Source organism: Acipenser ruthenus, chromosome 8 (genome assembly GCF_902713425.1).
Source record: "Acipenser ruthenus chromosome 8, fAciRut3.2 maternal haplotype, whole genome shotgun sequence".
Lineage (NCBI taxonomy): Eukaryota > Metazoa > Chordata > Actinopteri > Acipenseriformes > Acipenseridae > Acipenser > Acipenser ruthenus.
In genome coordinates, this window is record NC_081196.1 from 51,404,541 (window position 1) to 51,421,570 (window position 17,030).

The 17,030-nt window shown below is 37.2% G+C and overlaps 1 protein-coding gene across 2 annotated transcripts in view; it reads right to left on the bottom strand.

Moving 5' to 3' along the window:
• Positions 1-4,243: 4,243 nt before the first annotated feature.
• LOC117406505 (interleukin-1 receptor accessory protein-like 1) overlaps positions 4,244-17,030 on the bottom strand; it is a 475,103-nt gene continuing 462,316 nt past the window's right edge. The window contains exons 10-12 of one of the 2 annotated variants that reach the window (XM_059029188.1): positions 15,091-15,261; positions 13,501-13,545; positions 4,244-11,338 (exon numbers count right to left, since the gene is read on the bottom strand). In XM_059029188.1, the coding sequence (XP_058885171.1) occupies positions 10,614-11,338; positions 13,501-13,545; positions 15,091-15,261 (941 nt within the window). In that variant the 3' untranslated portion in view covers positions 4,244-10,613. The remainder of the gene's footprint in view (positions 11,339-13,500; positions 13,546-15,090; positions 15,262-17,030) is intronic. The other variant, XM_034010584.3, reaches the window with a different exon arrangement.

The following is a 17,030-nucleotide window of genomic DNA, read 5'->3' on the forward strand; positions in this document are numbered from 1 at the left end:
TTAAAAGGCATGTCGTATGCAGACAAAATAATTACATTTATTCAGTCTTGAAAAAAGAAGACTATGCAGTGATCTGATTCAAGCATTCAAAATTCTAAAAGGTATTGAAAATGTCGACCCAGGGGACTTTTTCGACCCAAAAAAAGAAACAAGGACCAGGGGTCACAAATGAAGATTAGATAAAGGGGTATTCAGAATAGAAAATACGAGGCACTTTTTTACACAGAGAATTGTGAGGGTCTGGAACCAACCAGATGAAAACTATCTCGTAACAATACAATGATTATTACTAAACAATTTTTTTTCTTTATCTGTGGCACTAATGAGCTGCCATACAAAAGACCTAAACTCATTTTCAAGATGTCCCTAGACTGTACTCAAAAACATTTATTTGGTTCATAACAATATCATCCTAAAGTGGTCTCGGCAAGATAATTGACCTCAGACACAATACCTAAATAATAGAGGTTGTAACTAGTGTTGGTGCAGTATACTGACTAGTAAGAATGGTAGTATTATCTTGCAGGCATTGACTGTAAATTTAACTCACTCTTGTCTGTTCAGTGGGATTAACTTTGATGGGAAGCCATTAACCTTAGACTTCCAACTAGAATTAGATGCATTATTGATTTCTTTGTCCTGGTTTTACAGCTAGATTTTTAAGTTATTGCACTTGTATGGGTCAGTGCAGCAGAGGTTGGCTGTAGTCAGCAATTTGATGCAAGGCAATAAAACCATTCAGACAAGGCAATCCATTGTTTATTAGAAGACCTGCGGAAAGACTTTGTAATTTTTTTAAATTTACATATAAAGGATTTTGAACTTTTTGTAGACATACAGAACATATATGTATAGTAAATATGGACTGGAGAGGAGGTGTATAGTGGGAAACTATGGCTCTCGAGGGAAGAACTATAGTTTCCAACAGGGGACTATTATGCTCGAAGCTGTTGTCCGCCATTTTGCTTTGTTGTGTGAAGAGAGGAAGAACGCTCAGCATGATGACGTAATTTGAGGGAGTTTGTAAAAAAACTATTGACCATAAGCAGCATCACAGGGGCAATAGTTGGATCTATTTTTGGTCATGTGATGAGGTTTTAACAAATCACATGCCAGAATTTCTAAGGACTGATTCTCATATATATATATATATATATATATATTGTGAGGAAAGGGTAGCGGCGCCTTTAAGGAATGGCGGCGCTGTGAGAAAAACTACACAACCCAGGACTCCTAGTGCCAATTAATTGGGGGGGGGGTCTGGGTTTAAAAGGAGGCAGGTCAGAGCCATAGTGGTGGTGTGGGGAACACGGGCCTGCTGTTCTACAGGAAGGTAGTGTGGAAACGCAAGTACTTTGAGAAAACAACGCAAGGTAAAAGCTATCGGGTTACGTTAAATCCTGGCAGTGTTTTGTGAAAAAAAAAACAAAAAAAAAAACCACGATTTTTCCTCTTGTTTAGGTAGCCTTTTTGTTTTGTTGTAAAAGTTGATTTATTTTCTGTTACCGGGGTTATGTGAAGAGTTGCACTTTTAAGCGTTGGGTTCAGCGTTGCGGCGATACGCTCTCATAATGGCGGTGTGAGCTTTATGTTACAACCCAAAGGGGAATGGTTATTTACATCCTGAAGCGACGCTAAACAGTAACCCAAAAGAATAAACTCTAAACTTGTTGTTTATGTTTTGAAAAGACATTGAAACAGTAACCTGGAAAAAATGGACTCTGAGACGGGAAGTATCAGACGCTCTTTATTATAACACTGAACACAGGACGCTCGTATTAAGGAGGAATACAGTGTGCTTCTGTGGACGATCGGGAGTTGGCTGCCGGAGGTCTATCTCCACAGCCTGGATATAACTGGTGCTATCTCTGTTTTCTCCTTGGTACGTCTGGGCTGTTACAATTGTATTTCTGGTGCTCCTCTTGAAGGCGGATTCCATCCGTGCTTACCTGTGTTACAGGTCTACCCCAGCAGAGGGAGCCTGTCTGAGACCTACCTGTGTTACTGACCGACTCCAGCAGAGGGAGCTGGTTTTCCACTTACCTGTGTTACAGGTCTATCCCAGCAGAGGGAGCCTGTCTGGGACTTACCTGTGTTACCGATCGACTCCAACAGAGGGAGCTGGTTTGGACGTTACTGTGTTACAGGTTTTCCTCGGCAGAGGGAGTCTGTCCTGGACTTACCTGTGTTGCAGGTTTACCCCAACAGAGGGAGTTTGTTGAGTACCTGCTTATGCTCCAGGACTACTCCAGTGGTGGGAACCTGCTGTGTACTTACCTGGGTTACCGGGATCCATCCTGCACTTACCTGTAACCCAGGACAGCTCTAGGAGAGAGAGCTGTCCTGTTCTCACCTGCGGACTAACTCACGACTGTGGTAGACCCCTGGAGTGCTCTTCGATTTCCATAGCTTGAAGTAGCTTAGAGAGGGTTGAAGAAGTGAGTTAGTCAGTGGCCCGTACAGGGCGAGTACTTTACCAGAAATGGATTTATGGTTGTAAATATTGTAAATAAAACTTACCTACCTGCAATTGTGCTGAGTCTGTGCCGGTTAGTGGGACGGGAAAACGGTGATACAAACGCACTGAGCTATTGGATCCTTTACAATATATATATATATATATATATATATATATATATATATATATATATATATATATATATATATATATATATATATATTTTGCTGGTGTCTAATTGCGTCATCTTTAGAACTATAAACATTGATCCACACTGGTTAATAGATTCGTATGGTAACTAAATGGTATGCTGAGAAGTGACATAATACTTGCTGTAGTAATACCAAAGAACTTTACAAGTAACAAAGTAGGGACATTCATACAGTTCACAAAACACACTTTCCAGGTTTTTAATGTCCTTGATATATCTGAAATGTGATCCCTACCGTACTGCTCGAAAGAGGCATGATAGCAGGTACACATCAAGCAGGTGCTTCGATATATCAGGCATTGGAATGTGTATCAGCAATGTCAGGGAAAGTGGTCACCAAGAGAGGCTGCAAACAGTTAGTGTCAAACACAGGTACACAACTGTTAGATAGGCTTGTCAAGTCTGAGATATTAATGACTGAATGGATTAATTAACATCCCTCGAGACACCTTCCAGTAACGTGTGGAGTCTTTACGACATTGTGTCAAGGCTGTGGTTAGGACCCAACCCAATATTAGAAACAACTGCTAATAAAGGCAGTGCCTACAACTACCTGCACAGTTATTTCCTATCAAATGTTGCCTCTGTGCTGTAATTATATGGTTTGTTTTTAAATGAATAGACATTGCGGTGGGAGACATAACTGTGGAATACACTTGTTTTTGTTCTTTGCAGAAAGAGGAATATGTGGGTGTATATAATAAGTACATTCTTGACTAAGAACTGGGTGATCTTTAATGCAGATTATAAAACCACTTTGAACGAGGCACCATGCTGGTAGGTTACATTCATCTCCATGTAATTGACACATTAGTAAAACCAGAATAGCCACCAAGCCAGTGTGCAATCAAAGGGGACATCAATTTTAACAGAAATCATAAGAAGACTTGGTACGTGACGCTGTTGGTCAATGCATTATCCTGTCACATCTGGAGGCCTGGGTTTTGAGTATGGTGGTCCCCGTTAATTAGTTTTCATTGGACAATAATCCACCACACAATTCAATTGGTACATCTCCAAAGAGGTCAGGGTGTGAACCCGCCTAAGAGTGATCCCTGTGATCTCTCCAGGACAAACTTGAGACATGATCAATGTGGAAACCAGGCAGTCAGCTCCATGCTCACTTTACTTACTTTCACAGATGGCCAATTAAAAAACTAAACCTGTAAGTATTTGTTAGTGGGGTACAGCAACCCGTTAAAACTACATCGAAAATTAAGTTTAGTTCTGTATTCCCTAATTAACAGCCTTCAGTTTAATTTGGGGGCCAGGGACCCCTGGAAGCCTATGGGATGGTTTCATGGGGGTACGTAGCACAATGACCCAAATGACCCTGACAAAGCAAAAGTTCTCCAGAGTGGAGGTCAATTCATTTACATGAATACTGCTGTTAGGTGCTTGGGGTTGTTTGGAATGTAACATTGATGTTAGGTCATGCCTGGGGCTAAAGGTATGTACCATTATACAACAAAAGGGCTGCTTGTAAGGAGAACAAAATAGGCAACTATATTAATGCACTTTATAATTATAACATCACATTAATTTTTTAATTAAAATAAAAAAAATGCAGGATTTCTGCCAATATACTGAGTGTACCGAGTGCAGTAATTACAGAGTGGTTTCTCAAATGTCTGAGAAATGACACTGAACATAATGAAACTTATTGAAGGTATCAGAATCAAAATTGCAGGTGGGTGGTCCTTGGTCAGGATGTTTAATATAATGGGGGACCAAGAAACTGTGGGAACTCCTGGTTCTTCTATTAAGCTACCCATATAAGCTGCCAATTTTTGGAGCTAATACACCTTTTAAATAATAAAATAGTCGTTCTCCATAACATAAGAATACAAATATTGGGTGCATACATCTTTTGTTCATAATTTTTTTTTATTATTTTCTATTTTTTTTCCAGTTCACAAAAAAAAAAGTTATATCTTAAATTGTCATAACCTTGCATTTAACCAGTGAAAGAGTGTTCCTGAAATAAGACATTTACAAACTGGACACACATACCCTGTTTATTTTCTCTAAAAGTCTCATACCATGAAGCAGGTTTTTATTTATTTATTTATTTATTTTACCTCCTTCAGATAATATTATACAAAAATATTCATATGCAAGTATTAAAGTTGTTTTTTTGTTTTCTTTTCTTTAAACATCCAACATTGTTTACCTAAAGCAAAATCACACCAAATTATTTTTATTATTATTGTTGTTATTTTTTTAATTCTAGACATAGTACACCTTGTGCTTTAACAAACCCAGGGCATCGTGTGCTCTTAAAATGTTTACAAGAAATGTCAATGAATATGTAGTAACATTGTTTATTGAATCATGAAAACGTTTCTGGTACAGAACTTGTGTTTTTTTTTTTTTTGTCTTTTTATCCTTTTTTATAATTTTTTTTTTGTTGAAAAGTTAGGCAAGTACAATAAACATTACAAAAATCAATATCTATATTGCTAACATGTGCAGCATTCATATTTAGTGAGTGGTGTTTTCCCTGTAACAATAAAAGCAGTAAAAATGCAAAATACTAGATGTGGAAAACTTGCACCAAGCTATGTTGGCTTGTGTGTCAAGTACTGTATTTTTAAATATACAACAGCATACTAGAGATAACAAAATACATGAACAACAAATAATTCAGTCACTCCTCTAATTACCTTTTCTCTACTGAGTGTCCTTGCTCTGGCATACAATGAGTAAGTAAAGCAGTGTACTTTTTTGTTTTCTGCTTGCCCTGAATTTAAACAAACACCACCTCATATCAAGAAGAAATGCCAGTCTCTAATAGTATTTTGTAGCCTGCAGTGTTGCATATATTTACATTAAAATCCACCTATGCCTTTTCCATGTGCCTCGGTAAGAGATTTAGTTGTTTTCAAGAGGGCCGCTGTTAGCTTTTCATTGTTGTATTTCTGCTGCCATGCATAAACTTAGCAGTGCCCTTTGCATTCCGTAAATCAAAACAACAGGTAAGGTTCAGTGAAAAGTTATAAATACTAACAAATCCTTATTTACTTCGTCAAATGTAAGGTGTATTTAAAAAAAAAAAAAAAGGCAATATAAACATACAATATTTTAAGGCTTGTGTCATTACCACCTCTGTGTGTGCTGTATATGAGCATAGTGATAGAGTTACTCCAGGTCTACATAATCTGTAAAACCTGTAAGCCTTCTTGCTGTTTTATTTATTTATTTATTTTAAATCTCATCCATGTAGAAATATCAGCCAAGCCAACTTGATTAGACGCAATGGCTTGGACTCTACATAAGTCCCAAGTAAATTCTTATTAACAATTAATGACTAGACCCTGACTGTCTGCAGTGAACACTATTCTGAAATAACAGGTGGTAATTAGAGGATATATGTAAGCTCATGATTACCCTCACTGAACTCGAGAATTAAAGTGTAGTTACACTTTGCAATTCGGATGTAACGTATGTTTGAAAAAACAGAGAGAATCCGAAACTTGTAATTATATTTCTTTTTTCTGGGGTGTCAAAAGCATTATGCCAAACACTTGCAGATGGAGCTGTATGACTAATAAAATTAATTGCTCTGTTCTGTCTTTGAGGAAGATACTTCAACAGCAGGTGGTTCCCTCCCACACATGGAATAATAATTACATATTCACTCGGGGTGAACCCCAGGTCCACCCACGGCAGTCTCAAATAGCAACAGCAACAAAGAAGAAGCAGGAGAACACGTTGCCACCAGAGCACTTATTTCACTTATGATAAGGAGCATAGAACTCACTGTAAATGATGGGTCGGGGAGATTATGCGTTGCATTTCAGTTGCATTTCCACTCGATCCATAGATTACCTCGTGGTCAACTACACCAAACTCTAGGAGAATAATGCACCTAAAATGCCTTGGTGTATAAAACATAGCAATGCACTGTACTGTATGTTTATTAGTATTTTCCAAATTTCCAAATAGAAGATAGAATAGAAGAATAGAATAGAAGTGCCAGATGGACAGTATCCCTATGCAATTTAATTCTAAATCATCCATTTATTTAAACAATGCATTAGCAAGAGTATGATTTTAACTCTTAATCTATCTATCTGAAGTAAGGGAGGCATAATCTAGCATTTAAAATGTTTACCCAACCCCCCACAGAAAACTAAATTTTTTTTAACTGCTGAGGTATCGCAAAAGACGGTTCTTTATTAAATGATGTGTTTACTGTTGATTAAACTTTAACTAGGCATTGGTGTGATACATCTCTTTCTTGCAAATTGCCTTTTTTCAGGAAGACACACAATAGCTTAATGTGATTTAGAACCAGTAGAAAACATCTCTTCATATTTTGTCCTAATTGAAGTCTGATTTGTATCTAATGCACACAAGTCAGGCTCCTGTTTTTTAATGTATATTTAGGAAGTGTACAAAGAATGATAAAACCAAGCAGTTTATTTTAAAAAGAAAAAAGAAATCGAATCATTGTATTTGGCACGTAATGAACATAGTATTGGATAGAGAAATTAAGAATAAGAAAAAAAAATCTTTATTTGTTAATAGTATTTCATCTGTAAGAGACAATAGAAACAGCTGGCATCCCTTCCTCACATATGAGCGTATATGGATATGTTTGCATTTATGTACATGCATTTATACAATTCAGCTGGGACTGTTAGTACATTAGTTGTAAGCTCCTGCCAGTGGGTACAGCTTTGTAGGAAACTCTGCCACTTTGTCTCATGAGGGATTGCTGTGTACAGTGTGAAGAGTTAGGTTGTTTGAATGTGTTCCAGAGGGTAATTGGCATTACTAAACAAGTATAGTATATGAGGTAAGTTTACAAATGAAGCAAATGAAGCAACCACTGCAAGTACTTGATAAGTCCTGTGTTTTCAAACTGAAGGGAAAAAGCCTTTTGAAGTTTCTGACTAGCTATGATAGCATTAAAAGTAAACAGGCTTTTGCTTTGATTTGATACCATAACTACTTGATACACTGACTCATGTATCGAGCCTCTTACTTTAACAACTCATAATGACATTTACTTGCACAGATATCTTCAAATAAAAAATTATCAGCATGTTTGCTGTACAAGTCACAGAAATGTGTAACCATATTTTTATAAGCATCTCCCCAGTGCTTTAGATAAGCATTCTGGACATGATTAAAACATGTCATTTTTTTTTTTTTTTTTATATATATATATATATACTAGGTATATAGATATACTATGTGTATTAAGCTTAGAAAAATAATTTGTTCATAGAATAGTAAACGGTCCTAACTTAACTTCAAGTTTGGAAACAAACCCCCAAAGATGGGGAAGCCCATAAAAAGATTTGGGTGAGCCATCTTTTCTTTTTTTTTTAAATACTTTTTTTTTTTGATTTCTCTTAAAGTTGTACTCAATGACATCATTCCATACATTTAGAAGCAGGCACAGTCTTCCCATCCAGATGAGGATGATTCAGCCACTTGTGATAACCACAACTCTGAAGACAACAGCATAGGACACTTTAAAAGGTTTGTCGGAAGAGCTAGAAGTGCAGTTACATGCAGCAACCTTCTACCATGAGGGCCATGGCAGGAATCTCCACAGACCTCAAGCAGCAGCAGCAATGACCGACAGACATATCAGCAAAGGTAAACTTCACTTCATAATCAATTAAACCATGGTTGAACTGGAATTAAGTTTATGACAGTGATAATGATAACTTGGCCATTATCAAAAACATCTGCATTTGTGAATTACAGCGGTCTTACCAACAACTAGCCCTTCACACTGATCGGCTGATTTGTTTATGAGGTTTTTGCATTTTAAAACTTGCCTTCAGCCATAAGGCCCAAGGGTATACTAAACTCGAATGCATTCCTTAATATGCACAAAACTGGAGATGCATGTACATTTAGGTATGCTCACTGAAAAAAGCCCAAGATATAATGCGCTGTATTCATAGTGCTAGTGTAGCAGTGAATGAACACCCTTGTTTATTGAGTATGCTTAGAAAGGGGTATCTGTTGTGTGACTTAAAACAAATCTTGTTTTATTCATTCCTTCCATTTTCACTCAATTAACATGGCAGGGAAAAGCAAAACACAAGTGAGAGATAAATAGTATCCTATCCCTTAGTCCCTGAATTGTGCAAATCAAAGTGCCTGATGTAATGCAATGCAGTGTATTACACAAGCAGTATATATTAGAGCTCTGGGATTACAAACAAAACAACTCGCCACTCACCTAAATAAATGCACCTTTTGGATGGTGAATGTTGCTAGATTGTCTCAAAACCTACAGTATATCCATCCATATACTGTAGAGATGATGAGTGGATATATGTTTATTGCCCTTCATCTCTGATACATGTATGGGATGAATGTAGATGCAAATCCTCACACTGTCAAAAATCCCCCTGCTGATCAGGGTTCAAAGTTTGGTCATGGAATGGAATTCAATAATCCAACAGAGGGATATTCTACAATGGCTGTCACTAAGGCCTGGGTTAAATCATAATTATGGAGCCACGATAATAATTATAAACATTGCATTGGAGGCACAATGGAGCTTTAATTTAATTCAGGTCCCAGTTAGAGAGACCCCAATCCCATTCATCCCAGTCGTTCCTGTAAATGTTTAATGAAGAATACTCAGTCCTGAAAGAGAACAGACAGCTCCTATAAGTTTAAACATGTAAACCTCTGCCCCAAAACTTAATCTAGTTATGGCAGTTTTTAAAACTTACTTAAAGGAGTCATTTTACTGGAGTAAAAGGGAGGCACTAAGTTGAGGTCAAGGATTTTAATGTGCAGTGAAAGTAGTTAAGGGAAACAAATCATGATTGTGTTGCTATAGAAATCAGCAGAGTTTCTTCAAGAGTGTGAATTGTGTGTGTTTTTTTTTTATAGAATCTACTTACTATGCATAAGTACTGATGAAAACTGCCTTGGTCTTTCAAACACACGCATACTCTTTTCTCCAAGTCTTGTTTTTTTTTTAGCGAGTGAAAAACATTCTTATAAAATCATTTCAAGAACTATAATATATCAAAATGCATTTATACTTAAATTATAAAGAGAACATCTAATAAAGGACCCAACATCCACTTTGCTGGCCTAAAAAAAACTACATCAATGTAATGAAATACACAAAACTGTTTTACATTATGCAAACATGAACTGTTCACGTACTTCTAAACAAATATTTTTGATAGAAAAATCTAAGAATACCTGTCATGGTCTTTACTGAATTGGTACAGCCGTTGCTGTTAGAAAGGGTTTGTGTTTGATATGTTACTGTTTTATCTTCACCTGTTTTTATCTTCACCAACTGGATAAAGCTGGATCCTAGCACCACTCCCCAAAATCTTTGTAAGCTATTTCAAAAGAGGGGAATAAATGTTACTGTCAAGATTCTCAATCTTTTGCATAATCCATTTAGAAAGTACGCACTCTGAACAAGTTACGTGCTAGATAGGCCAACACAAAAAGGATGTTGCTCCTTCTAGTAAAACAGAGCTCTGCCCAAGTAATCCAATGAAATGTTAAAAGTAAAATCATTCTAGTCTAAGTCAGGAAAAAAAAGGAACTGTCCAATCTATATAGCATACGAACAATCGTCTGAGCATCCATTAAAACAAAATAAAACAAAACAAAAACAAAACTAGAAATATATATCATTTTGGATAACATATAAAACAAAGTCATAATGTAGTAGAGGCAACAACCATCAAACGAACAGGAAGACACCAATGCTACAAAGAAATTTCAAATATATGTACAAGACCCTGTTTTCCTTGTGTGTGTGCGTGTGTGTGTGTGCGTGTGTGTGAGAGAGTGTGTGTGTGTATCTTGTTGTTTTTTCTATGTGGATTGTGATTCAGGTTTAACAGTAGCAGTCAAGGTTGCAGTTCCAACCACCAGACTGCAGGGTTCAGCAAACACTGGAGCAGGCCAACTTTCCACTTTGTTCAGATGTCACCAAATGACACTGGATATACTGGTCTCTCTGGGCAAGAGGGGCAGCATGGCATTGTTCGTGTGAGCCTCCTCTGGGTTTTGTCCCCTGTTTGATTTAGACTGCGGCCTTTGCCCATTGATTAGCGTCATGGGGATGTTACAGTAGGTATGTTGGTTCCCTAATGAGGTAACGGTGGGCAGGGTGCCGGTGTGAGGTACATCGTACTCGTAACTGCGGTAGTAATGTTTCTGCCGCATTTGGGTGTGGTAGGTGTTGTGAAAGGTGGAGCGCAGATCTGGATGGGCGGTGGCTAAAGCGGTGGATGTGGCAGCTGCCATGGAGATGGCCGACACGGTCTGCAGTTCTCCAAAGGCTCCCTGCTCGCTCACATCTAAGACCTGCTCGTGCGCAATGATGGGCTCTATCCTCTTAAAGGGCATTTCGTACTGTAAATGTTTCCAGAACTTCGAATTCAGCTGGTTGCTTTTGGGCCCATGCCATTTGATAACAGTCAGCAGCTTGATGGTGTGTTTGAGGGCCTCCACCTCCTGGTAGTTCATGATGCCTCGGAGTTCAGAGCATTCGATCAGTATGACCTTGATCTCTCCAGAGACCAGCATGTTGCGGAGCCGTGTCTCAAGCTCAAAGATGCTCCAGCCTCTTCTGACCACATAGTTGGGGGTCATCACAATTATTAATCTTTTGCTCTGATCCACACATCTCGCTACGTCTTCAATATAAGCTGCAAAATAAAACAGAAAAGTGTGTAACCTTTCAAAGCAGTGATAAATTGTCTCTGGATTGCTGGTGATTACTCATTTTCTTTTTGAAATAGTTGGACAAACTTTTTGTTCTAACCTCTCAAGTTAGAGCATGGGCATGCACACTGGAAGGGTTTTTAATATGATAAACTCATTATTTACATGTACTTCCTTGTGCAGTTTATCATTATAGTTTGGTTTTTCAATAATGCTGAGTTTTTTATATATATATAGGTACTAATAGGTTTAATAGGTTTGCTCAGGGACTGGACTTTGCAGATTTTTAGATGTCAGTTTTTTCAGGTCCCTGTCCCTCTTCAATAGCTAAGACAAGAAGCTCCTGAACATACTATAATCAAGTCTGACAGCAACCATGAGTTATAAAACTAGTCCCTGTGAATTTGTAAGTAATGAGTTTATTATAAAAATAAAAACAAAACATTCAAATACAGATCCTATGCAAAAAACAGACTTGCCTAACATTGGATAAAAATGCCAATGACATATTGATTAGAGATTTTATTTCTTTACTTTATTATCAAGTGTATTATTTTCCACCTTTAAACTGATTCAGATACTCCCTCAAGAAATAATAGCTGCTTATACAGTAGTTTATGCAGCCCAGAGCTTACAGACGCCAGCTTTGTGTGCTAGTTATGAAAAGTCATCAGAAAAAAGTGGCAAAAGTGGCTTGCAGCATGGGGACATTTGAAGCCACTCATTAGTGTAAAATTATTAATTTTATATTTCATATAGAGAGCTCTGTTCAGCGCTGGAGGGAATAAAAAATATGCTAAATATATATACATTTTTATTTTAAACCTTCAAAATATGATTATAATTGTCTTTCCTTGACCAGTTTCACACCATAAGATGATGTTTCAATTGCCAGAAAAGGACAGCTTTAAAAAAAAACAAAAACAAATAGGCAGTATGGCATTTAACATCAACAGATCTTGTACACAACAGCTACTGTATTATTCGAATGGGCATTTTTTTTTGTTTTAAAGAATTTCCTTTGAAAAGTTTTATAACAACACAAGCTGCTTTGTCTTTTTTATGTCACTGAACTGGACACTGAAACATTTGATGGGGTTCCTGCTATGCCATGTTTCCATCTGTAACAGTCTGTAAAACTCAAATCTGGTCTTGTTCCAGTATCTAACTAGAGCTGCTGCCAGTTCTATCTGCAGTCTACAATCTAGTCTCCAACTGGTTGTCCCATAAAGTTAAAATAATGCTAATATGTATCTTGTTTTTGTATACTGTAATTTTATACATTTATAAATGCCTCTATCTACCATCAATATTATCTGGTTGTATAACTAATTGACTGCCTGAATGTTTGACCCTCCTCCATGCAGTTCAAGGTCAAACACATGCTAATTAGGCACTTCTTCCGTTAGATTGAGTTGGAGTAACTGGGTTTTTCCTGCCATTTAAAGTGGGGGCCAATTGAGTCTCAAAGCGTTACAAGGAGTTTGCGCCCACCAACAGCCAATCATTTAATGTCATCAAGGTCAAGACCCTTTATGGCATTACTGACTAGAGCCTTATGGGAGGAGCTTAATTTCCAAGGGTTTTCCCTAGTTTGATAGAGGCTTTGACAACCAGCATTCCAGATATCGCTGGCTGGACTGTGGCTCTTTTGTCATCACTGGGCCTCCAATAGTCTACTAGTGGGGTAAATTGGTACCAGGGGTACATGGAAACATGGCATTGGACTTGAGTAACCCATATTGTCAAAGCTGTTAAAATGATAAGACTCCTAGCATTACTGTCATATAGTTGTGTGGGTTTCTCTATTCTAGAAACCACTCTTATTTATTAGTTTTCCTTATTACTGCTCATCAATTTACATTTGTACATCTTCTGACCAGTAAAACTGATCAATTTATTACTGAATAATATGAAGAAAACAAACACCAATATGCAATAATATGCAACTACAGAATTATCTTTGCTTCATTTCATTAGCCCTTATCATGCTTTCAGACAAATAATTCAGGATTCTGATTCCCGTTTATTGTTGTCAGGGGAAACAAAATCCTAAATGATTTGTTTCTGGGGAAGCCCTTTACAGTACAGCTGCTGATACAAGTGAAAATCACGGAGGCAGTCAGAAGAGCTTGGGATAAAATACCTCTGAGCAGTCTTGTATCATCCTGGTAATGATCATTGGTGATACCTAAACATAAATATTTTAATATTCACACTCTGATCAGAAATGTAGAAATGCATCAGGGTAAAGAGGGGTGAGGGGACTCAGAAAATGGAGGTAAACATGGTTTCTTTCAAACATACAGGCCTAGTAAATAAATAATGCTATAAAGCACTTTCACTGAATTTCAACTGCATGTTACAAGATAGCACTCTGCTAAGACTACATTTGTCCCAACTTAATGCATTTTAACTGCGGTTAAAGTGCAGTAGCTTTTCATTTTGACTGCTACCCAATATTTCTGTACAATTCTGCACAATTTATAACCTGATGGGAATAACTAACATTATCAATATATAACACTACTATGCAGGCAAACAAGCACATTTACACCCAAAGTTCAAATTAACATTTACTGTCAGGAACATGTCTGTTTCCCTTTGAGACAGACAATGATAGTTCGTTTCAGGTCTTGACTTGTGTTGTAAAGTTGGCAGAACATACGTGGGTGAACAGCATACTTCTTGTTAGAAAGTAGTATACACAGAATCTTTAGGGGGGGCCTCATTTACTAAGTGGCAGTAATTTGGCCAGAATTGCAAGAGGAAAATTGAGATGACTGTGCATGGTATTTCCCAAAGTGTCACGCCCTATTTACTAATTAATTAGAAGCAAAAATACTGGTCTGGGAAAATTCTAATTAGCATACAAATTGTGGGTGGCAACAGGTCTGAAGTTGTGCACAGTATTTATTCTTTTGACAACAGGTGAAGGAGCTTACTTACTGGTGGTGTCAAAAATATGAGAGAGAGATAAAAGAAAATATGCTGAAATAATTTAGTTTCAATTTCAATGTACTATATTGCATGTAGGATAGACTGCTAGGTATTCATTTGATTTTACTACTGTACTGTTTAAATTGGCGGAATTTTTGGGTCATGTTTGCCTGCACAAAATCCTTGTCAGACCTTTGTGAATAGCTCATGAATGTATGGCAGCTCATTATCTGTGTTTAATGTGTTGCTTTGCACACGTAAACATCATTAATTCAATGCAAATGAGGCGGTGGCGCTATTCCACCCCTTTCATTTTGCTTCGGCTAAATCCTTGTTTTCCGCATGGAAATGGGAATAGTAAACAGGACGGGGACAGAACTGCGCATGGTAATCATGTTTTGCGTATGGTAAACGCTTTGTAAATTAGGCCCTTTATATACTTTGAGCATCTAATAAAAAAATTAAATTCACTGAAAATACAACATGGACATATTGACACATGCATAAATACATGCTTGAAACCGTAATATGTATATGTTTGTTTCCACTACACTGCATGCAAAATAATTTTTTAGCCTTTATATATGACCCGCACATATTTGCACACCTTTTACCAGTCACAACAGTATGGCCTAATATGTGAAATATTCTCTTCGTCCCAATGTAGGTCCACTGGTCTGTGAAGCTAGTTAAGGTCAAGACCTCAGTGGGTATAAGATTGCAAATCTCATTGAGGCTATCCTGAGTAAATATTGTCTTTAAATCACACACACACACACACAACAGATGTACTTACTTCCTGTTGGAATTAAATCCCTGTCGGGTATGAAGAGCTTATACCCACAGTGCTTCTCCAGCACGTCAGGGAGGATCTCGAGTGCGAATCGCTCCTCTTCACTGGTCTCCTGACCCCATTGGTCAGGATCCACTTTGGTGTAAGACAAGTACGCATCATAATCTTTGTTTTCTAAGATGGAGACATAAACAAAAACGCATTTTCATATTTTTATGAAAACACAAAAACATGAAAGGAATAACTAGGTTAACACACTGACAGGGTAAAAATAATATACTGTGGGCTAAATTCTCAAAGCTATTTACTCCAATTCGTCATTTGCACATTTTTTTTTCAGAAACTAGAAACACACCCAATAGAGTTATGAAACCAGAAATAAACAACCAAGACTTTTAATTCAGGGCCTTGAATGAAGTATTAAGTGTGAAGTATAGTTTCTTATTAGTCTTAGATGTTTAATTTGTGTTTTTTCCAGTCATAAAAAAATAACTATAGTTAATAGCTGTGAGAATCTAGCCCTGTGTGTTTTTTGGATAAAAAAGCACCATGAACTATAAATTATATCATAAAATCATAAAAATGCATTCAAGTTTAAACATGCATGCAAAAATAAAGTTTTCCATTCAAACATAAAGTCTCCCTGTAGCGTCCCTCCCCCCAAGCTTTGACTCTAAGCATTGCCGCTTGCGGGACTAAATACAAGAAGTGTTCTTTCATTTTCAGCAAGAGGACTAGAATGTCAACTGCAGTGGAAGTAATGTAGTTATAATGTAGTTTTGTTGTGAAAAAAGTAGGGGGAAAAAATCAATCACAGGATTAATGAAATGTCAACTTCGACTTTACTGTCTGAGAAGCTCCATTATAGTGTTTAGGGAATACCAACTGGTTTTAAATATAATCTATTCCAAACTGGTGCTCAAACAGGTGATGTGCGCTCATGTGTTAAAGCAAGTTATCATTTCTCACAGTTTGCTAATAACACGTATTTTAGAGGCACGATACCCATTTACTACTGGGTCTGGACATTTGTTTTTCATTTTTTAGGTTTCTCCGTGTTGAAAACCATGGTAAAGCAGGGATGGAAATAAGATACCCATTGCATAGCAATTTCACCCATTCCAGGTTTTAATATGTGCTTGATTAGTCACAGTGTATAGGCAGCAAGCTCTGGTGTGTCTAAAACCAGGAATTGATCAAACTGCTGTGTGATGGGAGTCTTTATTTTGATCCCTGTAAAATGCAACAAACAGTACACTGCAAAATTTACCATGGATCATTCATTCAGCAAAATACTGTACATTTCAGATGCTGTAAGGACAATGATTCGATTAAATTCAATGTTAATTGCTAAACTTTCCCTAAAAGCCCAACTGCCATTGGAATGCAGTGATAACAAATACAATTAGAACCAATAACAATTTAGGGTAATTTGTACAGGAACCTCAAAGCGCTGTACATTTTCCTAAAAATAGAATACAATAATTATAGAACAGACATTAAAAAGCCTTAAAAGTAGCACTTCAAGTTCATGATATTGATGCTATTTGGAGGCTATTTTTAAGGAATGCATTTTTTAAACAGTCTCATATGACTTATGTCCGGGACCAGATCATTATAGAACAATGAAGGCGATCAATTACATTTTTAACGGTTAACCACTGCAGGTGTTTATTGACTCAAGCTGTTACGGGTGATCAATGATTTTTGAAGTCTTTGGATAAAGTGACGTTTGCTTACACTGCAATACTGTATTGCAGTTTAATAACATAATAACACCATTTTGTAACGATCCTTTACTATTTGGTTACTGTACCTTTAAGTAATGTCTATAGTTCATTTGCACCACCTCCTTGGGGAACTCTGTGGGATATCACTCAGCTGTGAGGAGGGTGGAGAGCTGGGTAGATGTGCCTTGAACTGACAGGCTAAATAATACAAGT